Consider the following 23,089-nt stretch of genomic DNA (forward strand, 5'->3'; position numbering starts at 1 on the left):
AGGCTGAAAAGGGGGGGGACCCTTGGTCTCAGCCAAACGCCACGGGGGGGGGTGTCCCAGGAGGAGCTGCCGTGCTAGGAAGTGAGACCGGCGGCTTTGCATTTCTGGAGGGTTGCTGACCTTGCTAGCCTTGGACTATTGCAGGGTGGATGATGGGTGTTGTAGTCCACCTGGACAACGGCAGGCTGGGAAGGTCTAGGTTGCAGGATTAAATATATTTCTACCTTCACTACCTAGCGCTTTTCAAAGACTTGAAAGGGAGTCCTGCAGAGGAGGGGCAGGATCTGTTCTTGGCTGTCCCAGAATCCAGGACACGTCATCATGGGCTCAAGTGCCAGGAAGCCAGGTTTAGACAGATCTTGCCCCTCCTTAGAAGGACATGTTTTCAAATCTTTGAAGAGTGCTCTCCTGTCTCCCCTCCACCTTCTTTTCTCAGGGCTAAACAGTTCTTTCCGTCTTTCCTCCTAAGGCTTGGTTTCCAGCCCCCTCATCATCATCATCCTTGTTGCCCTCCTCTGAACCGGTTCCCATTGGCCAGCATCCTTCTTGAAGTGTGGCGTCCAGAAATGGACATAAGACTCGAGGTGAGGCCTCACCAGTCCCGAATAGAGGAGCTCGTCATGAGATCTGGAGACTATTCGTCTCTGAATGGCTCCTAAAATCGCATTGGCCTTTTTTGCAGCCACATGACACTGTTGGCTCATATTCACATACTTCAAAAAGAAACGTTCCCAGGCCCCATTCTCCCATCAAAGCAGCAGAATTTGGCAATCCGTGTCATTCATTGATACAGAAAGACCCACAGGATTTTTTTTTAACATCAATGGATTCACTTCCCCATACATCCGGGCATATTTTGATTTTCACATATTTTGCACCCTTTCCACTCCTCTTCCCTATTCCTCTTAATGCAGGGCCAGTGGCTTTGCTGCCTCTCACGGCAGCCCTACCTGAGATGAAAGCTCATGCTTAGCGTGATTGTTTTGACGTAGAAGTGCATGCTTCTTTTCTTCAAATAAATAAACAGCATGCCTGCATCTAAAACCAGCCATTCCAAAGAAAGAGAGGGTTGGCTTTGCAAAAAGGCTTTATTTGTTTAAAAAGATATTCGATGAGCCTCATAACCCACAGACGTCTTCCGATTCCAACCCATGAAGCCAGCTCCCAATCCTGTGTCATCTCCCCATCCTCACAATGAGTAAAGCTTTTCATTCGGCGATGGTGAGATGTTGCTATATGTCTCCTCTAACCCAGTGGTCCCCAACCTTGGGCCTCCAGATGTTCTTGGACTTCAACTCCCAGAAATCCTGTCCAGCAGAGGTGGTGGCGAAGGCTTCTGGGAGTTGTAGTTCAAGAACATCTGGAGGCCCAAGGTTGGGGATCACTGCTCTAACCCACCAAACCTCTGCCCTGCTAGAGACAGACGTAATTCTCCAAAAATAGTCATCTAACATGCTTTATATCAGGCTTGTCCAACCTGCGACCCGAGGGCCGCATGCGGCCCAGGTCGGCTCATAATGCGGCCCAGTGCAATTTTTTATTTTTAAAGAAATTCCAAAGTTTCAAGTTACACTGCTGGCACTTGCAGCTGGAATGCGGCTGGGGCATGTCACAACAGTGTGGGAGGGGGAGAGGGAAGGAAGGAGTGGGATGGGACAGGGGGGCTGTGTGACTGCATTGCGCCGTCCCCGTCAATAGGTGGATCCCCTCCCGGCCCCATAATGCTGCCGGAGTTGAAGCTGGCAGCCTCTGCTGTCTGAGATCGCAGCTGTTGGTAAGCGCGCTTGCAGCGGGGCTGCGGAGGACAGCTAGAGCTGCCCCCCATGCGGCCCAAACCAAATTTTCATCTTCTAATGTGGCCCAGGGAAGGTGAAAGGTTGGACACCCCTGCTTTATATGAACTAGCGTGCCTCGGCTTAGGTGCCGGTTTGATGCTGAGTGTTTGTGAACGTTCCGTGAAACACACTCCCGCCCTTCGGCTCATGGTTGATGAGGAAATGCAGCCGGAGAATGGCAGCCAGCTACAAGTGACCAGGGTAGATAGAGATACACAAGAACTGGACATCGATGGCCCCTAGAACATCTTGTCCCATAAGGCCACGTGGGGACCCTCTTTCTTCTACATTTTCAGCTCCAGTTCACATATCCAGAGCAACTGTCGGGAACAATGATTGTCGTTCCACGGGCCGAGGCGCGTCATGTGGACGCAGTCTTCGCCTCCTCCGAGGTTATGGCCGTACCAGTGATCCGGCTGTCCTTCGGCCCAGTCCCTGGGAACAAGCAACAGGGAAGAGAGGTGAAGGGTGGCAAAGGGTTTCCGAAAAGAGAGAGAAGCAGAGAGAAACAGAATGCACAAGGAGAGACATGTTCCGACTGTACTCTGAAAACGCACATTTCATCCTCTCTTTGACTAATGAACTCAGGGTAAACATTCCCAAAGGCAGGGTCCACGTTGGCCTCCCAGAGTAGACGACAACAACAGGGCCCTGTCGTTTATCTTTAACGACCTCTTAGACCTACTTCAGCTGCTGGAGAGCTGAATGGTTTAAGAGGTCTCTGGAAGCAGAGGTTGGGAGTTTGATTCCCCCCACGGGCCTCCTTGACAGGGGTCAGACTGGATGATCCTACGGGGTCCCTTCCAGCTCTGCCATTCTAACATGACGATAAGATGTATTCAGGATTACTCCCAGTTAGCTGGTCCGTACACACGCACGCACGCATGCACGGTGTAGGGAGAAACGGCAGCACTTGAGGTCAAGCAGAAATAAAAAGTTTAGGGAAGCTATTTTCTTTTGACTACAGCGACCCAAATTCTCCTGGATGGTTTGATCCGTTCCGGAGCATCTGATGGAGGTCACATTCCAAGAGATGGAATCTAGGGCAGAGCTGGGCAATCGGCATCACCCCACAGTCCCAAATTCAGAGCCCCAGCACTCACCCACCCACCCAGAAAAAATGTTTTCACTTTTTAAACATGGCACAAGAAAAGTCCTTCTGCCTCCTTACCTCAAAATGTGGAATAGAATAAATATTCTTTTAATAACAGAAGATCTAATTAGGCTGGTCAACAAGCTAATGGGGGATCCGTGGCACTCACTCTTTGTTTAATGTGTAGTCGGAGCCGTCTACCCACTTCCACACCCTGGTGACGTCTGTTAAGCCGATCCATGTGAATCCAGGCCTTTTTTGCTGAATTATAAACCTCTAGCACAAGAAAAAAAGCAGGCTCAAAAAAAGAAAATTAAAAAAAACCCCGGTTGTTGTCCAGCTGCAGCTACCTCCTCACTCCTGGAACCAGAGGACTGGGGGGGGGCAGGGACCCCTCCCAACCCACCCACCCCTCAACCCTCCATACTGCCCTCTACTCGAGACCCCAGAGGGCTGCCAGCCCCCAGCCCCCACCTACTTGCTCTGCAGGTGAGTTGATGATCACCAGGTGCGAATTCATCCTTTCGCAGTTACGTTTTGCGTCGTCCCACGAGGCGGTGGTTCTCGAGACCCAGTAGCAGCTCTCCTGGAAGGACCGCCAGTCCTTTGGGCAACAGCCGCTTTTGGTCCCTATCAGCCGGGGGGGGGGGAGAGAGAAAAAGGTCGGAGTTTGGCCTCCCCGCACACCTGCGCGGCACACGCACACACACTCTCCCCTTGGGATCCTCAGCGGAGGTCACGCTTGGTCTCCGAGTTCTGTCCCACAGAGAAGGGCTCCCACGTCACCCGAAAAGAGAGAAAGGACTTGAGAAAGGGGGACGCGGCTTGCCTTAAAACTGCGAAACTCTTTCACTGGTACAGAATGCAAAACAAAAAGGACAGTGGGACTCCCTTCTCTGCAGGACCAGTATCTGCTGATTCAATTATCCATAATATGAAAATATTAAAAATATTAAAAGAAAAATCCTAGAAATATGTTTTCTAAAAATGAAGTTACCAGAACAGGGCACCAGAGGGAGCCAGAGAGCATGCTATGTATGACACTTGCTATTAAAATAGTGTTTGCTATAATCCACGTGTTTCAATATCCACAGGGGGTGGCTTCAAACAGATACAGAGGTTCTACTGTATAGGTGGGGCGTTAGGAACGACTTTCACAGTTTAAGGAGAATGACAATACATTTCATCTGAGCAGGGACGAGAGTGGCTCAGGGACCCATGGGCTTCCTGCTCCCCCCGGGTGCTGCTACCTGCGGAAGATGGGCTTCAGAGTGGTCTGTCTCTTTCCTCCTAGTCTTTTATCCTTAAATCAAAGTTCTGCTGGACAACCTTTCAAACAGAAGTGTGTCCTTTCTAAAATAGGACAAGCGGCTGGACATTTCAGCCTCCAAACGGCCACCTGATCTTCTCCATCGCATTCTCCACGAGACTCGGCTCTCCAGCAGGAGAAACCCTTACCGCCTCTCCCATGCTAACATCTGAGACATTGGGTTTTTTTTTTTTAATTTCTTGTTTTAAGCAAACCTCCCGTTGAGAACAAATGGGATTTTCCTCCTTGGAAACCACGGAGGGTTTCAGCCGCTGTACTGGTTCCTTGCTTCTTGATCCTCTCGTGGTCCGAAGGAGGAAAATCCTGTTTGTGGAGAGCTAGCAACTTAATCCCCGAAAGATCTACGCATGCATTCCCCTTCGCCGAGACCTAGCAACCCACGGTGCCTTCAGCATAAAGGACTTGGGAGAGGCTGGAAGGGAAGCGACTCGAGTCCTTCCTGCAAAACACTTGTTCTTACGGGAACGCTCATTCTGTTCTTACGGGACACGCACACCGATGTCAAGAACTGGGGATTGGAGAAGGCTGGCTTGGACTCTGGCAACACTGCTTGCTAAGAGCCGTCCAGGCAGCACCGGGTCAGGCGTGAGCCCCAGGTGCCCTCAGCCCAGGTGAGGCCCAGAAGACCTGATGATGGAGACCACGTTTCAGCCTTCTCCTCTGGTTATTTCCCCAAAGCAATTTCCCGGACTCCTGCTTGCCCGTCGGATGATTCCGGGGGACACATACTCAAAAAGAAATAACTTCTCCCACGTTCTTGGTGGGGAGGAAGTCCCTGAGGGGAAGGGGAGGGCATCAGCCCACCTAAAGCTGTGCAAAGATGACCGGCTGAGCCACAAGATCTTTGAGGCAAGATGATGGGTCTCTCTGAGAACACGGCCGGAGCCGGATCAAAACCTCTGGAAGGACTCGGCTAGGATTTTGCACCCTGCCAAGACCACGCAGCCCAGTGACGGGCGACAACTCGGATTGATTCACACATACACATACAACCCGTGCTGGCTGGGGTGTTACAGGAGCTGCAGGTGGCGTTGAGGATGAGAAGGTTCTTACCGTTACTTTTCAGTTCCTCTAGGTCACAGTTGAACAGTTTCGTCTCCTCTTGTAAGAGATCCAGCTGATTTTGGATACGGTTCTTTGCTGGGATAACAGAGGGGGGTGGAAGTGAGACTTGGGAGAGTGGCACGCACAAACATACACAAGCTGGGACCGCTGGAGGCAGATGGATCCCATTCACTCCCCAGCCCTTCCACATTTTGATCCCATCCACCAAAGCAAATCAAATAGAGTAAGATTTCCCCCTATCTGTGGGATCAGTATCCACTGATTCCCTTATCCGCTGCTGGAAAATACTAAATCAAAATGCCCCCAAATCTGTATTTGTACGTATTTCCAGGGTGTATTTAACCAGAACTGGAATCAGATGGATAAGGAGAGATAAAGAGTTGGGTGTCATCAGCACACAAATGGCACCGAACCCTGAAACTCTCCCAGTGGCTTTCTGTAGATGTTAAATAACATCGGGGGGCAAAAGAAAAAACCCAAGGGACCCCCCAGACCCATGGCCAAGGGGTCAAATGGGACTCCTCCCCCCTCCCCCATGTTTCTGCAGCTGGGCAGATTTAGAGTTTTGGACCAAAAACCCCAGACTTCTCTGCAGCCCCTGCGGAGGCCTGGGGGTTGAGGTCCAAAGAAACCACAAATCCCAATTGTTGTGCGTTGTCTTCCACATTTGCATTTCTTATCTGTAAGACAACAAGAGTCTTGGTGGTGGTTGTTTTTATTGTTGTTGTTGTTGTTGTTTAAGGCTTCCAACACATGGGGAACGGGTTGGATGGTGCTCTGAACAAGAGGGCAAGGGCTTGGCCATTTTACTTTTTGGAAATAAGAGTTCCCAGAACCTTCCCTGCCTGGGCTATTGAGACGGTTCTGGGAGCTGCCATCAAAAAACAAAACAAAACAAAAAACCCCAACGTTTTTCATTGTTGCCATAATGGGGAGTGCCAAAAAATCTCTCTCGGTCTCTCTCTGCCTTTGTCTGTCTGTCTGTCTGTCTGTCTGTCTGTCTGTCTGTCTGTCTGTCTCTCTCTCTCTCTCTCTCTCTCACACACACACACACACACACACACACACACACACACACACACACACGCCAAGGGAGTGTGTGCCCTTTGCCACCCACCTGTCCCCATCCGGTTGCCATGAACAGTCAGCTTCTTCTCCAGCTCTGCCAGTCTCCCCTCGGTGCCATTCCCTGGGGGTGGGCAAGACGCAGGAGCTGTGAAGGGCCAGCCCAGATCCTGAGGCATCCCTCTCCTGGGGGATCCCCAAGGACACAGACACCCCCATTTCTCCTCACCAGTTTTTTTGGCCAGAGGCAGCACTTTGTATCCCATGGATCATCCACTGGACGTGGCAGCCAGATACCGTGGCCCTCCTCTGTGAGGGCGTCCTGCCTGGGGCACAGGGCCCCCTGGGCCCCCCACCTCTGCCCCCCCATGCCTTTATCCCCTGTTTCACTCACGCTTCTGCAAGAGGCCACTGATCCCGTCCCAAAGCGTCTTGTTAAAGCTCTTCAAGGCTCCCTGCGTCCTCCGCTGGTTGACCTTGAACCGAATTCCTGAGAGGAAACAGATCAGGATAGGAACCAAAAACAACAACAACAACAACAACTTCTGGCCTTGCACGTTGGCACACATTCTTTCCCTCTAAACACAAAGACTTCTGGTGCCCCATACACACACACACACACACACATCTCCTGCTGGGCACGCATTCCTCCACAGTTTCTGTGTGTTCCTTTCCCGGAGACCATTTCCCACAGCAAGCAAGCTCATTTCTGATTTGCACAGCAGTAGAAACCTTTCAATAGGAAAAAAAAACCTAACCCCCTTTACTTCTTTAAAGCAGCTCTGCTTCTAATTGCAAAGCTAAAGGTTTTGTATAGTTTGGCTTTTGTCTTCCTTCCGCTCCTCACTCTTTTGTCTTCTCAGCTAGCAAACTTTATGCCAGCCTTGGTCATTTCTCCTCGCACACTCATCGACACATCAACCCTTTGGCCTCACTCGCTCGCACGTCTTTCCCCCATGCTTGCACACTTCCATCATCATGTGAGATGGCACATTCCGCACGACGTTTATCTTGCAGCGTGCTCTACCGTCTACAGGAATCTGGATGCCCTTGCATCTCCTCCCACCTGCCTGCCCACCCACCCCATCACCCCGTGATGCCCCCAGACACAGCCTTCCAGCCCCTCACTCGCCTTGGGCTCCAAGGATCACCACCGAGACGGCGAGGATGCCACAAAACAACATCAGGATCACGACCAGGCGGTTGGTGGGGCAGATGCGTCGCCAGGAGGACTGTGGTGGGAGGGAAACTGTGGGGCAGAAGAGGAGTGTTTCTCGGGGAGATGACCGCCCCAACCACCACCCATTACCCCCTTTCCCCCCATTTCCCACCCAGTCCATTTCCTGGAGAAAAGGGCTGGTCTTTTCCAGTGGCAGGGAGTTTCCCAGCCCACTGTGGGTACCAGGCCAGTTCTCCCACGAACTCTCCTTCTTCGGCTGGCTCTCCCAAGCCCTGGGGTGGTGGTGGAGTTTTTTGTACCTTTCCCGAGGTGTCTTCCACTTTCATCGGCCACATCCAGAGATCCGAGGTCTTGGTCGTCCGCGGCCATGGTGGGCAAAGGGTCCGAGGTGGAAGGGCTGAGCGGGGTCAGTGGGGGCAAGGGGGTGAGGAAACATCAGGTGGCCGATCAGTAGGGGGCACAGAAGGGGAAACTGAAGGGGTGGGTGCGCGCGCACACACACACACACACACACACAAAGGCTCCAACTGTCATCCTTGGGTCGTCCAGTTCCGTCGGATGCCCGACAGCCGTCCGTCCTCTCCTCCCCCTCCATTGGGGTGAGGAAGAAAATGGGCACAGTGTAAAAACTCTCCAAAGGCTCACGTGGGGTTGCCCCCTCGGTCTTCCTTCCCTTCTCCCCCTGCAAGCCTCTCTGTTGGCTCAAGGTTGCTCTACTTCCCAAACCAGGGTCCCTTCTGGTTCGTTGGGCAGGGAGAAACCCGATCTGTGGCACACCAAAGGTGCACCGACGGGTCTCCACAGGGAGTCCCAGTTGGCCTACTTACTTCACGATGGAGGTGGCCATTCTCCTGGACCGAGACGAGGCTTCTGCCCGACTCCTGAGCCGTGGGACGCTTCCGGGCGGCTGCCGCACACCCTTTCCTGCTCCTCCAACGTTTGCCAGGGGACTGACCTGAGCAAAGTTTAGACAAGATCTCTGCCAGGGGTTCGGGTGACTCACTCGAGGCCAGCTTTTACTGTGGCTGCCGACACACCGGGATGTTGTGATGGGCATTGGGGATCAACATGGACGAGTGTGTGTCGGGGTTGGGGGGGTGAACAGGTACTTGGAGTTCCCACAGAAGGGACATGGAGGAAGCCAGCCCTCCATCGAGCCCATGTCTGCCCCCCCCCCCGTGGAAAGAACATACACTCTTGTTGGGCTATGCCGGCCGGGCTCTCCCCCCAACCCCCCCGCGGTCACCTTTGCTCTGTCAATATTAATTCTCCTCAATAGGACCAGACAGAAAACTTTCCAAAATACCCTCAAAGAGGCATTCCAGTATTTAGTACTTTAAATCCAGTATTTAGCCTTCCTCCGTAACAATTTCTTGTAGAAGAGAAAAAATTCCAACAACAACAACAACAACTACTACTACTACTACTACTACTACTACTACTACTAATAATAATGATGATGATGATGATGATGATGATGATGATGATGATGATGATGATGATGATAATGATGATGATGATGATGATGATGATGATGATGATGATGTGTCTTTGGGCAACTCATGAGAAGGCAGGATTCTTTGGAAAAGACCATAACGCTGGGAAAGGTGGAAGGTAGCAGGAAAGGAAGAGGACCCAATACGAGATGGACGGACTCCCTCAAGGAAGCCACAGGCTTGAGTTTGCAAGACCTGATCGGAGCTGTTTTGAGGACGGGACCTGACGTGGAGAGGGCTGGTTCCTAAGGTCGCCACGAGTCGGAGGCGACTTGACAGCAGAGAACGACAGCAGACAAGAATCATGAGGAGGATGAATTTATTTACTGGCAAGGAAGTTCAATGTCAGTCAGCAAAAAGATCAGGGGCAGACTTTGGCAAATGCCCGGGGGTGGGGGGAGAGGAACGTGATGGCTGAGGGATTGCGGGAGCTGTAGCATGAACCAAGAAAAAATTTCCCAAGGAGCCTCCTGGTTGACAGTAACATTATTTTTAATTACTTTCATTTCTATTTCTTTTGTGCAGGTAGCACCTCCGCACCTGTCCTGGCTGAAAGGAAGGCAACCCCCCCCAACCAGGTGCATGGTGATGGATGGCTCTGTTCTCCAGAAGCAGCGGAAGCTCTCCCTGTTGAACGTCCACCTGTGACACAGCTGCAGGGAATGAAGGGGAGCTGGTCGGGGAAGGGAGGGACCAGATCCTAATTACTCTGCATCGGAGAAGGCAAGGAAGCTGGTTATAAAGGGAGGCCTGGGGCTGACCTCGCCCTGGGTGCAGGGGAGAAAAAGATGCCAGCGCGGTGGTACTGGTGTTTGGTGCTGATGTTGCTGATTCAGCTGGGATGCTTCGCCCAGCCCTGGTCTCCTGCTTGGAGGGGCCTGAGTCGCGCCAACCCCGCTGGGGTGCACCCTGGCGCCCCCCTTTCGAGGGTGGCACCTCTCGGCTCTCACGCGGTGAAGGTGCGGTGTGACCCCTACCGCGTGGTGGTGACCGTCCACCGGGACTTGTTCGGCGTGGGCCGGCTGGTCGCCCCCACCGACCTGACCCTCGGGCTGACCCCTTGCCTCCCGGTCTCCTTCGACGCTGCTGCGGATGAGGTCCTTTTCGAAGCCGGCCTCCACCAGTGTGGCAGCTCCGTGCAGGTATGCCGGCCTTTGGGAGCTGGGGGGGGGGAGCTCCGTGAGTGGGAGCTCTTGGCCATGGAGAAAGAGGTTGGGGGTTTGAGTTCCCCCCCCCATGGCTCCTCGGAGCAGATCCAGCCTGGGGAGCCTTGGGCCAGCTGCACGGAGCGAGACCCTAGGGCGCAACTTCCCCCCTTCCTCCTCCGCCATGCTGAAAGTCCTCTCGGGAGGCCTAATCCGGGGGGGGGGGCTGAAGTTTCCTTGGCGTTTTTCAAAAAAGCGAAACCTGCACCCCGTTCTTCTTTCCAGATGACTCCAGACTGGCTGATCTACCGGATGAGCCTCTTCTACAGACCTTCCTTGGCTGGCAACCCGGTCGTCGTCCGAACCAACGCCGCGGAGGTGCCCATTGAATGCCGCTACCCCAGGTCAGAAAAGGGAGCCCAGAGGGAGGGGAAACGGAGCTCAAAGGGGGGTCTTCTGTGCTGTGTTTTACCCCCCCCCCTTGCTCTTGTTCCAAGCTGTGTGTCGTTAGCAATGTGGGGAGAAGGGGCGATTTCTGTCCACCTTTGCAAGCGGAAAGGTGAGGTTCATGCCTCTGGTTCACCAGCATCTGGTGGGCGGGGGGGGCTTGCCCTTTGGGTCAAGATGGAAACTCGCGTTCCTTTAAGGTGGAAAGTCATCGGGGGGGGGAAGCCCAAACCCCTTCAGACACCGTGGCCTCCATCAAAGGATAAAATTATAAAAATCCGAAATTTACATGGGTGCATCAGCATAGGCGGTGTTGATGCCAACGGGGCATCTGGGGGAGGCGTCAGTGGACGGTCACATTCGTGAGCGTCATGTTCTGGGAGGGAGCTGGGAGTTGGTGGAATGGATCCGAGGATGTCCAAAGAGAGATTCCAGGCGGGAGGGAGAGAATGAAGCGGCCTGTTCGGACCCACACAACATCCAGACTCCTCTGCCTGTCAAGAGCACCCCTGTTTTCTCCACGGCTTCCTTTCCAGGATGGACAACGTGAGCAGCCGGGCAGTCAAGCCCACCTGGGCGCCCTTCCGGTCTACGGTGTCGGCCGAAGCGAGGCTGGGCTTCTCCCTGCGCTTGATGACGGGTAAGGCGGGGAGACGTTGGGGGGGGAAGCTGGATGTCTGACCGACGGGGGGGGGAAGCTTGGCCTTGTGCCGACTTTAGGCCACCCTGCCCGCCAGCTGCTGCAAGCCAGACATGTTGAAACACGATTCCTATCGTCCCCCTTTGTTGGCATGAGATGATGGGAGTTGTAGTCCAGCATGCACAAACCAAGGGGCCTGGGTTGTTGGGATCTCAGGGGGTTGGCTGGGACCAATAACCATCGTCACAACGTCTCTTGCAAAATGTTTTACGTCCATGACATGGTGCGCCTCTGTTTTTCCTTCTGAGAAACCTCAAGGCAGATGGGCAGTAATCTGACCCTGCAGGTATATATACAGTATTTTTTCCTTGAGTTTAAAACCACTACAGTGTGAAATCATAGGAACTGTGGTCTGAGCGCATGTCGGGACTGGAGATGCTGGGGACCCCGCCGTCACTTGGTTGGTCTGTTCTGCAGCCAGATCTGTTAAAACACATGTACTACAGATCCATGAGGTCTGGAAACTTGACCCTTCTCGTTTGCAAACAAAGCTTTGGAAAGCTTTGTGCGGCTAAGCCAGGATCAAAGGCTGTGTCCTCTCCCAGATGACTGGAGCGCCGAGAGAAGGTCCACCCGCTTCCAGCTTGGAGACCACCTGCGCCTGCAAGCGGACCTCCGGGTGGAAAACCACCTGCCTCTGAGACTCTACGTGGACAGCTGCGTGGCGGTGGCGAGCCTTGAAAACCCTTCGGCACCCCAGTACGCCATTGTGGATTCTCATGGGTAAGTTGTACTGGATACACCACCACCACCACCCGCAGATCCTGGAAAATGTGGATTATAGCGAACACTGAACATAACATGGTCTCTGGCTCCCTCTAGTGGCCAGTTCTGGTACCTCGTCTTTGGAAATAGATATGTCTAGGATTTTTCTTTGAATATTTTTAATATTTTCAGACTGTGAATAAGTGAATCAGCGGATACTGGTCCTGGAGATAAGGGGCCTACTGTAATCAGCGAGGTACTTCCACAGCTTGGAAAAGTTGCCATTCATTATTATTATTTTTTGACTACAATTCCTGGAGGCCCCCACTCCGCATGGGAGTTGTAGTCTGGCAGATATTGAGCCGCAGAGCAATCCTCCCCCCCCACCTCCCGCAGGTGCCTCGTAGATGGGAAAGAGAAAGGGGTCTCTTCCACCTTCCTCTCCCCACGGCCACGACAGGAGGTCCTGAGGTTCACCGTGGACGCTTTCAGGTTCACTGGCGATGCAGGGAATCTGGTAAGAGCTTCTTCCTCCCCCCTTCCCTTAAGAGTTGGTTTCCCTCCCACGCTACGGATTGCAGAATTCTAAGCACGTGAATCCAAAGGAAACGAGTAGCTCATGGAGCTGAGCCCCACACTCTGGAGTAGGCACGCATGCATGTAGGTAGATAAGTATGCAGGCTGGAGAGTTCAGTGGTTTTTAGGTGCTCTGGCCACAGAGCCAGAGGTTGGGAGTTTGATTCCCCCCACGGGTCTTCCTGGGTAGAAGAGCCAGCCTGGGTAGCCTTGGGCAAGTGGGACAGTTGTCCCAGGAGGGCAACTCCAAAAGAAGAAGGGAATAGTAAAGCACTTGGTTGCACTTAGAAAGGATCCCCTTAAGTCAGAACTGATATGATGGTCCGTAGTTATTTGCATGTATTTGGCTTGTACACCACTCCATAAGGCATGGGACTCTCTGGGTGGTTTGCAATGGAGCATTCAATTTGGATAAAACTCAGTACAAGTGAGGGGAAGGCCAGAGAACTGCAAAACGGGGAGGGTGCCCAAGACAAGAGCCCTCTGGTCCATCCCCTGCCGGATGGAGGAATAGCATTCAAGCTATTTCCAGTGTCGTACACACGCCCTGTAAGTTTCCTGGCGGAGCGGAGATTTGAATCTACGGGTCTCCACTTCCTAAGCTCATCGCTCTGACCACGTCAACCCAGTATTTCTCCTCCTGGTACCCTTAGCAAAGGCATGTCCCAAGTTGAGAGACGTGGCTTTTTGGATTAGGGCTCTCGGAGACCATTGTGTGTAGAGGACGTAAGGTCAGAGAGGCACTGATCCAGCTGCGGGGCCGTTTTCCACATCCTCATAAACACATCTTTCTCGTTTCTAGGTCTACATTAAGTGCCACCTGAAAGTGACGCCAGCGGAACAAGTCCCGGACACCTCGAACAAAGCTTGTTCGTTCAGGGCGGCCAGCGGCGCGTGAGTTCCTCTCCTCGGACCCCTTCCCGGGTCACTTCCTCCCCTCCGTTCGGTGCCTCCTCTTCCAGAAAATACAGGAAAATACAGCTGTGGTGTGCACAGCCTTCCTTAAGAGGAGACCCTGGCTGTGAGAACCGTCCCCAGGGGCAAATAGACAACCCTAGCCCTAATCGTGGTGCTGAGGCTACCGACTTGCCCCTGAACCTTTGGCCCAGGATGGGGAAGATGTTGGAGGTTGGATCCTGCCCTCGAGGGGGAGGAGGAGGTGATGCTGCAGAATTGCCCCGCCTAGCAGCCCAAGGTGTGTGCTGCTGGGGGGGGGGGGTACTCCGGGACGGGCAGTCCAAAAAAGCAAACAAACCACACACACCACTCTGTCCGCCTCTAACCCTGGATGCTCCAGGCTCGTCTGATTCCAGAAACGAAGCAGGATCAGGCCTGGTCAGGACGTGGATGGGAGACAGCCAAGGAAAACCCAGGGAAGGGGAGGCGAGAGGGGAACCCACCCTTATTCCTGTGGCACAGGCTTTTGTTTGGAGTTACGGTGGCATATGGGACACCCCCCCCCAAGAGGGTTTATGGCTTCTTTATTCAACCACTAAAATATATATATATAAGACAAGCAAGCTTTTGACTCCTGGTGGACTTAAATGCATATTTGTCTTTGCATAATCCCCCGCCCCTTGTTTTTGGATTTTGCTCAGAACCATTTTTGATTTGTCAGGCCGCCATCCTTAACAGGCTGCACTTTTTCAGACCAGAGTTTAAAGGAGTTACTTTTGAAGGCTACAAATCTCAGAAATCCCCCTAGCTGGGAGATTTTGGGAAGTGTGAAAACCACAGAAAGGAGCTTCCCCAAGATCTGTCTTGCAGTCTGTATCGTCAGCGTTGCCTTTTTATTTTTAAATTATTATTTTTAAAGTTGTATTTATTGGAAGAGTGTGTATCAAGAGAGAAGAAACAAAAAAGGACCGCCTCACAATTAGAATAGGGACGTGGTGGCGCTGCGGGCTAAACCGCAGAAGCCTGTGCTGCAGGGTCAGAAGACCAAGCAGTCGTAAGATCGAATCCACGCGACGGAGTGAGCTCCCGCCGCTTGTCCCAGCTCCCGCCAACCTAGCGGTTCGAAAGTATGCAAATGCAAGTAGATCAATAGGGACCACCTCGGTGGGAAGGTAACAGCCTTCCGTGTCTAAGTCGCACTGGCCATGTGACCACGGAAGATTGTCTTCGGACAAAAAACGCTGGCTCTACGGCTTGGAAATGGAGATGAGCACCGCCCCCTAGAGTCGAACACGACTGGACAAAACTGTCAAGGGGAACCTTTACCTTTACCACAATTAGAATTAGTCTCCCCCTCAAGAACTGTTTTCCCAAAGCTTCCTCATTTGCATCATTAGCAATCAAACGAAGCTCATCGTTTACCTTCTGCCCCGGATGACCAGCCGCCAAAAAAAAACAAGATGATTTGCAACTTTTATGCCTGTGAAACATCAAAGAAAGATGTTCCAACATCCTTTGCTACTTAAGGCAGCTTGGTATCTAATTGCAAAGCTGGTTCTCCACTATTCCCCCCCCCCAAAAAAATAAAGCAGCATGGGAGGGCACTCTGGCCCCCACTCTCAGGTATTCTGTTTCCCGTTGCAGCTGGCTTCCTGTCGAGGGATCCGGAGACATTTGCAACTGTTGTGAGACAAGGGACTGCAGTGGAGGGACGTTGGGGGAGCAGCCTCGGGGCATCGTCAGCCCCAGACACCAGCCCTGGGAGATCAGTGGGCAAAGAAGCCTGACAGGTAGTGTGGTCTACTCGGCAGGCCTGGCTTTTACAGATGGGCTCACCGGACAGGACACCCCCGTCCGCTTTCCCCAACCAGTTGTGTGCCTTCTGCATTTCGATAACAGTTCCCATTATCCCCAACTCCCATGGTCCTTGGGCATTCTCTATGCCCTGCAGGGAGGGCAGCTCACCTAGTTTGACGCTGAACGTTCCGCTCGAAATAACCTTTAAAAGTACTTTTAAAGTGCCAAGAAAACCTTTCTTGCTACGTTAAGATGCTGACTTTCCTCCCACTCATGACATTTAACTTTGCTTTGCCCCCATTTCCAAAAGGAAAAAGTCATTAATTGCAATGAGGGATGGCAGCCCTTATCAATACCTGGGGGGGGGGGTTTTGATCTGCCTCCCACAGGCTACCTGTGCAGGTAACTGCGACTGAACTGGCAACGGAACTTGCTTTGCCGTCAGACTGGGGGACCGTTTGTTTCTTAACGACATTGCTGGGGTTTCGGCACGTGCAGCAAACCCAAACCTAGAAATCAAAGTCTTGTTGCCCCTTAAGGACTAAGGAATTAATGCATTAATTTCTGCAGGGTTTATGGATTACCATCCACACCTGACACAACGGGAGTGACGTATGTCGCTCCAGGTTTTTATATACAAGTGTAGACATTGCACGGTGGTTATGGGCCGTGGTGTTGTTTCTGGATCAGCCACAACCCTTGTGACTGAACCGCTTGACTTCTACGGTTCTGCACAGGGGAAGCGGGCCTTTGAAGGGGCCTTCCCAGGGGGACAAACACACACCCGTTTGAAGACGAAGCCCAGTGCTTAGCCCCATGAAGACCAGCTTGCATGACTGAGCAATGAGGTCCAGCTCCTTAAGCGAGCTCCGTCTCTCATGGCAGGCTACCTGTAATGTCTGTTTTCGACACACACACCCTCAAACTCTGACCAAGAAAAGCTTGCTTCCTTTTATCACAACCTTTTAACTAGGGTGTAATCACTGGGGCTTTGCTACAGGTCACCAAAACATAGAGGAAACTCTCTTCTGTTTTTCATCAGGGGCTCATACACGGCTGGATAACTCAGTGGTTAGGTCTGGTCGGGGGTTCAATTCCCCCATGGTGACTCTCGATCAGGGCTGGACCTGATGATCCAGAGCCCCCCGCCCTCCAGCTCTGCAGTTCCAAAATGAGGATGATAATTGCTCAGGGTTGAGGGGATGGGAGGCACTGCTGATTGCTCCATATCCAAAATTACTAGTTACGTCTCTGCCCGTCATCCTGTGTATAGGCTTAGTGCCCTGTCTTTACTTTGACCTGCCTTGCAGGGGGCGAAAATGCCTGCAGTGGACTCACCAGTTTTCTTCTCTGGTTCTCTCCTGGCCGCAGTGGAGACAGACCGTCACGAGGCCCGCTTGGCCCTGGGACCCATTGCCATCTTTGATTCCCTGGAGCGCGTCAGGCAAGTTCCTGGAGACGCAGCGGACGAGGAAGAGATGGTGATGGAAGGTAAAGGGGAGCCGCCCGGAGGGAAGGGGGCCGGGAAGAGGGTCCCTTAAGCTTCCCAAAAACTGCCTTTAGATCTTCTCCCTGCTTCTTGAGAAGGTCAGGGGCCAAATCACCGAGAGTTTCACTTCCTCGGTTTCTGGAGGACATGCCACGATAGTAACTTTCTCCAAAAAACGGCCCCCTTTTTCCTGGAACTCCTACTTCGGTTCTCTCTCTCTTTTTTTGCTGAATCTTTTGTTTAATATATGCTTATTCTGCTTTTTGGCTCCCGAAGTTCCCAGCGCAGCGTACATAAGATCTGTACAAAACAAGGCAGGAAGCGGGGATACCCGGCCAAGGCTTTGGGTCTCGAGTCTGAGTCTTTGGAACCATGTCCCAAAACCTGAGTCTGTGTCTTTATTAAAAAGAAGCTTTTTACCCCCCCAGAATAGAAGGAAGGAGGGTGGGTATGAATCATTGGGGAAAAAACACCCCGAGTCGAGTCACCGGTGCAGCTAAAGTCCGACTTGACAGTAAGTCCCGCAACCCGACTCCCTGTCCCTGACGGTAAGCCTGTAGGCACGGGCCATTTAAAAGATGCAACCTAAGAGGAAAAAAGGATGAGGAAGGAAAAGGAAAAAGCAAGCAAAGCGATGACAGATTTGCAAAGTTACTTCTGAGCATAGGGGCTGTTATAGGGACCATCCAGACTCCATGGCCATCATTCCTGTGCCTTTCGTACGGTAGTCATCCTCTGGAAAAGGCATGGGAATGGCGTGCACTTCTGAAGCATGCATGGGTCAGCCCTGGTTGTGTTTCCAACAGAAGGATTCCTGCCAGTGATTGAATCTCAGGCGGAGGCAACTGGACCGTTGTTTCCCTTCAGAGACCACGAAAGATCGACCAGCATCTCAGAGGATGAAAAGGATAAACCCACACTGCCGTTGGAAAGTAAGAATCATGGAGTGGGGCAAGGGGCCTTAAAAGGCCATCCAGTCCAACCCCCTGCTCTGTCCAGGAATCCCCATCAAAGCAGATCTGACAGGGGGTGGCCCCATTTCCCCATGAAGCGCTGAGCTGTGAGCAATGTGCGAAAATGCAAGAGGGGCGGCGGGTTTCATCTCTTGCGGCAGAACCAAGGAGGAGCCCCGTGTTCCTATAAAGCTGCACAAGTTTTATCTGGTGCACATTTCCGATCAGCGAGGAAAAAACCTCCAGGCACAGATGGTCTTTGCAGACAGCCCAGAAACGAGACCAGAAATGACTGGAAATCTGCTTCCAGGTTTTGAAACATAAGCCGTTTTGCTGGTGTGAGAACGCTGGACCTCCTCACATCGCCTATTTAAAATGCAGACGGCGGCTTCTGGAGGCTCCCAGGAGCAGTAGTTATGCTTTGGGGCCTGAAAACATGCGCCCCATGTACATATTCTTCCAAGTTGCCTTTGCCTGGATTCCTCTCTCGATGATTTGGCCTGCAGCTATCAAACCGTGCGTTGATCATGTGTTGGAGATCAACTCTTTGGTTCCAGTGGCCATTCCCTCTTTCATAGAGACATGGGGCTAGTCCCTTTCGAGGAGGCAGTCTTCTCCACCCTGTCTCATCCGGCCTTTCTTTACCTTTTGCAGTCTACCTCAGGGCAGGCCCCTTCTTCGTCAGCAGAGGAGAAGAAGGCTCTGGATTCGGGGAACAAGCCGAAGCAGCGCTGGCAGGTAAGGCGACCCTCCCTTCGGATGAGTCTCGGAGATGCCTTGTGCCGGATGTCAAAGCATTCGTCCCGTGCAAAATTCAGGACCATAACTCCGTGTCCGACAATTGGCGCTTCGCCCTGCAGCACTAAGTATAGAGAAGTCACCTTTCTCACGGGCGGCTGGGATTGACCGGCAGCTAGTTGTGCCACCCTGGGAGAAGATGGTTGTAGACCAGGCCTCTGGAAGGGGTTTAACTTGGAGGCCATGCAGCCAGGAGATGAGGCTACGCCACGGAGAACAGAGGAAAGGAGGCGGATGTACCAGACCTCACTGAGGCAGCAGGGGGCAGGTCTACGCAAGACTCAGTGGAGTAGACTTCTGGTTTGGAAGGAGAGGTAGCATCCGGACCAAAGACTGGGCTAACGGGGTTGTGGATAAACCCCTCGTCCCAGCTGGACAATACAGAAAGTCAGCTTCTTAGTTTGATGAATGTCCAGATTACCCATTATCATAACAAAGTGAAGAAGTCAAGGAAGGAGAGCTTTGTTACAGACAGAGACCCAGCGTAGGAAGGGAGATAATGGAAGAGAGCACTCAAAAGGTGGCGCTGGGCGATTCCCGTTCGACACGCTGGCTTTCAGAGGGCCCCTCCGGGCGATGTTTTGTTCCCCCTTGCTTTTTATCACATGCACAAAACCACTGGTTTCATGTTCAGAGTTTGAGGGTTTAGTGTCACCAATATGCAGATGTCCCCCCCCCCCCAACTTCATCTCTCTTTTACCTCTAAAGCCAAGGAAGCTGTTTCCATTCTGATTCAGTGTCTGGTGTCAGTCATGGAGCGGATGAGGGCGAATAAACGGAAACGTAATCCAGACGAGACAGAGATGCTTCTTGGTCAGTCAAAAGGCAGATCAAGGAATAAGGCTGGAGTCTGTGCTGGATTACGTACACCTCCGCTGAAAACACAGGTGTGAAGCTTGGGGGCGGAGGGCAGAGTCCTGGATTTCTCTCTAAGCCTGGATGCCCAGGTTTCAGTGGTGGCCAGGAGTGCCTTCGCACCATTAAAGCTAGTGTGCCAGCTGTGTCCATTCCTGGAGATGTCCGGTTTGGCCACAGTGACACAAATCCCGTGGTTACCGCTTGGCCGGATTACTGTAATGCACTCTACTTGGGGCCGCCCTTGGAAACTGTTCTGTGAAACTCCAGCGGGTCCAAAATGCTGCAGCCAGAGTGTTAACCGTGGCCGGTTACAGGGATCACAAAACCCACCCAACCTACCCCCAGCTCTACTGGCTGCTGATTTATTTCCAGACCCAATTCAAAGTGCTGGTTCTAACCAATAAAGCCCTAAACATTTTGGGCCCAAGCTGTCTTAGGGGCCGTGTCTCCCTTTCTCTTCAGGCAAGCTTTCTCTGAGTGACTGGCTGTTTGAACGGGAATTTTAAATGGATGGTTGTGCCTTACTGCTCCGAATGCATTTTTTGGTGTTGCTTTTGATTACCGTTTCTTAGAGTGGTCCTAGTCTGATCCTTAGCATTTCTATGCGTACCATTTTTGGCTTTAAATACTGTATTCTCGAAGGCTTTCACAGCCAGGATCCGGTGGTGGTTGTGGGTTTTTCAGGCTCTTTGGCCATGTTTCGAAGGTTGTTCTTCCTTTATAGTTATGGTTTTGGTGGAAATAGTGGGAGCAATAGAAACGGATAGCCAAGTGGACTAAGGCAACAGTTCCTCCTTGTTTTCTCTAAATAACTCATGTTTCTATGTGGTTTGTGACAATCAAGTTCCATTTCCTCCTCCTTTGAAGAAAGAGCAGTTATTTTCTTCAAACAAGGAAGAAACAGAGCTTGAGGAAAGGGACGTGGTCCTCAAAAGCTCACATTAAAGTATATTAGTTTTTAAGGTGCCACAACATTTTTATCTTCTTTTATCTTTGCACAATATGGTAGTTCTTTTCTGTGAGAGACAGGCAACATGTAGATTTTTTTTTGTGATGACCATTAGCATCCATCTAGGTGAAGAAGCTGCCGTTAAGCTGTAAAACAAACAAGCAGGAGTCTTGTCCGGGGAGAATTTATTTTATTTAATTTATATATAGTACTGCCCTCTTCGTAAAAAAAGCACTCTCCTGGTCAGTTTAACAGATAAAATCCAACCACGTTAACAACACTCATAGTGTAAGAAACCCAATGGCACTGTTTAAAAAAAAAAGTCTTAGGAGAGAGACTATCTGAGAAAGTGTATGTGTGTGGGACTCATCCTCCCTTTTGTGCATCAGCTGAAGTAATCTCATGCCTCCATCGATGTGAAAGGATCTGATTTTTATTTAGGGGGGAGTTGTTTTAAAGTAGAAGTCCCAGAGGCAGAGGGGAATAACTACAGATTGTGTTTTCACTTCTTTGTTCAAAGCGCTGTGTTCTACGCCAGAACTTATGGACTGTACTAAAGACTGAAGCTGTGCTTTTTCCTTCCTAGATGAACACACACTGTTGGACCCCAAGGCAGATTTGGCCTCCCGGTCCTTGGAAAATGCTGCCACCTCCCGCCCTCCCGGGGAACTGCCAGTGGAAGCCGTCAACCTGGCAGCAAAAGGTTCGATCCTAGGCTCCCAGCAGAGCGGATCCAACGTCTCCGTCGGCCATGGGGTGCTGGGACAGGACGGGGAGAGGCACCTGGATATTTGCCTCGGTTGTGTCGGGCTGAGAGGTCTTGTGGACCCTCGCTCTTCTGCACAGGGCTCGGCCCCAACTTTGACGTCTAGAATTGGAAGCTGTGCAAGACCACCTTACGGCACGCCACTTTGACGAAAGATGGCAAAGCGAAGGGAGTGGCGGGACAAACGCATTAAAAGGGGTCGATGCTTTCCCAAAAGTGTCCCAGCTGGTGGTGCTCACCTGGTCTCTTCCTCTTCTCTTTCCGCTTCTATAGGTCCAGAGCAGCCACCGGGTGTGACGGTGGGCTTCTCCGTGCTGATGGCTGGGGTCATCGTAGCCTTCCTGGCTTTAGCAGTTTTTCGCCTGACCAAAAGATGCTGTCGCAACCCCTCGGCCCCTTGCCCCTCTTCCCTCAGCACAGAGCTTTAAATTCTGTGGACCGAACACACTTCAATCAAGTAAAATTAAAATAAAGACTGCTCTGAAAGTCCCCTCCCTGCTTTCTCACAATCTCCTTATTCAAAGATGCTGGAAGGGTCACTTGTGGGGGGTGCACCTTCTCAGACCGGACACTCCCACAGCTTGCAAAAGTTCCTTTGGGCGGGGGGCGTCTACAAGCAGTTTTCCAGAGAAGACTCCATGGAAAAGACCCTGATGTTGGGAAAGTGTGAGGGCAAGAGGAGAAGGGGATGACAGAGGACGAGATGGGTGGACAGGGTCATCGAAGGGACCAACATGAAATTGACCCAACTCCGGGAGGCAGTGGAAGACAGGAGGGCTTGGGGTGCTCTCTGGTCCGTGGGGACATGAAGAGCCGGACATGACTTAACGACTGAACAACAACACATGCAGTTTTATGCTTTAGGCCAAACCATCATTTTGGGACCCATAGAATCATAGAGTGTGAAAAAACCTAAAGACCATCTAGTCCAACCCACTGATTATTCTTTCATTCTCTTTGCAGATGGCGTCGCTGTAACACACACACACACCCTTTAGGTTAAGCTAGTGAGCTTGCAGGAAGCTATGCCCTGCCCTTTACAAGCAACTAACTGGTCACCACAGCTTGGGAGAATCCTTGTCTTGCCCTACAATTCCCATTACCCACTAGCCTGATGACTAGCAGGGTGCTTTAGTGCAAAAAAAAAATCTTTATTTTATTTTTCTCCGATATCCCGTAGTGTGCTAAGTTCTACTTATGTTCTTGGAAATGAACCTGCCCTTAGGGATGGTAACACAGCTACTTCTTAGGAAATCCTATGAAAATGAATGCTGATGTCAGCTTCTGAAACGGCTGTGGGAATCCTTAGTTCTACAAAGTTTTTGGTCTACCACTTCCATCAGCTCAAAGCATCCTGCAATGAAGGAATGAGGGCGTTCTCTGGTTGTCAGCATTTTGGTGTCCTCTCAAGGCAGGGCTTGAGAAATAGTGTTCCACGGAAACTTGACCTCGGGACTCCACAATTTCAGAGAAAAATGGAAAAAAAAACTGAAGATAAAAATATTGTAATATCTTCAAGGCTTCTCTATCTTAATCTTGTTTTTGTCTGATATGCTTGCGCAAACGAACACATCTCCTTCTTTGAAAACTAGATATAATAATAATCCAGTTTTTGGGTCCCCACATATTCTTGGACTGCAACTCCCAGAAGCCTTCACCCCTAACTCTGCTAGCCAGGATTTCTGGGGACCCACAGTTGGGAACCACTGACTTTTGGGTATAAAATAGTCTCCCTTGACAGATCCTAACCTCAGCGTCATGGGCAACTCTTGCACATAGTGTCATCTGCACCATGCATTTTTTGCTGTCGATCATTTCCATCTGTTTCACCTTTTAGGCCAAAAGAGGCGAGCAGTTCAGGTAGCAGGTGACGAACTGACTAGGACCCAGAAGATAAAAGATGGGGTGGGTGGACACATTAATTAGTCCTGGGCTCTTTAGGATT

General features: G+C 51.5%; 2 protein-coding genes across 3 annotated transcripts; one reads left to right on the forward strand and one right to left on the reverse strand.

Moving 5' to 3' along the window:
- Positions 1 to 1,389: 1,389 nt before the first annotated feature.
- Positions 1,390 to 16,688, reverse strand: LOC110082384 (asialoglycoprotein receptor 1). The gene is made up of 10 exons (XM_020799859.3): positions 16,670 to 16,688; positions 8,396 to 8,523; positions 7,868 to 7,965; positions 7,521 to 7,637; positions 6,783 to 6,878; positions 6,441 to 6,512; positions 5,312 to 5,398; positions 3,407 to 3,558; positions 3,098 to 3,204; positions 1,390 to 2,270 (listed from the first exon to the last, which is right to left on the reverse strand). Exons 2-10 carry the CDS (start codon positions 8,413 to 8,415, stop codon positions 2,120 to 2,122), a joined length of 900 nt encoding a protein of 299 aa, XP_020655518.3. The 5' UTR covers positions 8,416 to 8,523; positions 16,670 to 16,688; the 3' UTR covers positions 1,390 to 2,119.
- Positions 9,204 to 21,638, forward strand: LOC110082383 (zona pellucida sperm-binding protein 3). Of its 2 annotated transcripts, none has more exons than XM_020799858.3 (13): positions 9,204 to 9,408; positions 9,590 to 10,206; positions 10,495 to 10,613; positions 11,193 to 11,296; positions 11,902 to 12,079; positions 12,458 to 12,578; positions 13,440 to 13,531; positions 15,179 to 15,324; positions 16,703 to 16,822; positions 17,630 to 17,752; positions 18,428 to 18,511; positions 20,965 to 21,081; positions 21,418 to 21,638. In XM_020799858.3, the coding sequence occupies exons 2-13, from the start codon at positions 9,853 to 9,855 to the stop codon at positions 21,570 to 21,572; spliced, it is 1,713 nt and encodes a 570-aa protein (XP_020655517.3). In that variant the 5' UTR covers positions 9,204 to 9,408; positions 9,590 to 9,852; the 3' UTR covers positions 21,573 to 21,638. The 2 variants fall into 2 exon arrangements, with proteins under 2 accessions (XP_020655517.3, XP_020655516.3); XM_020799857.3 differs by having other exon boundaries at positions 9,206 to 9,408; positions 17,627 to 17,752.
- The last annotated feature ends 1,451 nt before the right edge of the window (positions 21,639 to 23,089 follow it).

This window comes from Pogona vitticeps, chromosome 6 (assembly GCF_051106095.1).
Source record: "Pogona vitticeps strain Pit_001003342236 chromosome 6, PviZW2.1, whole genome shotgun sequence".
Classification (NCBI taxonomy): domain Eukaryota; kingdom Metazoa; phylum Chordata; class Lepidosauria; order Squamata; family Agamidae; genus Pogona; species Pogona vitticeps.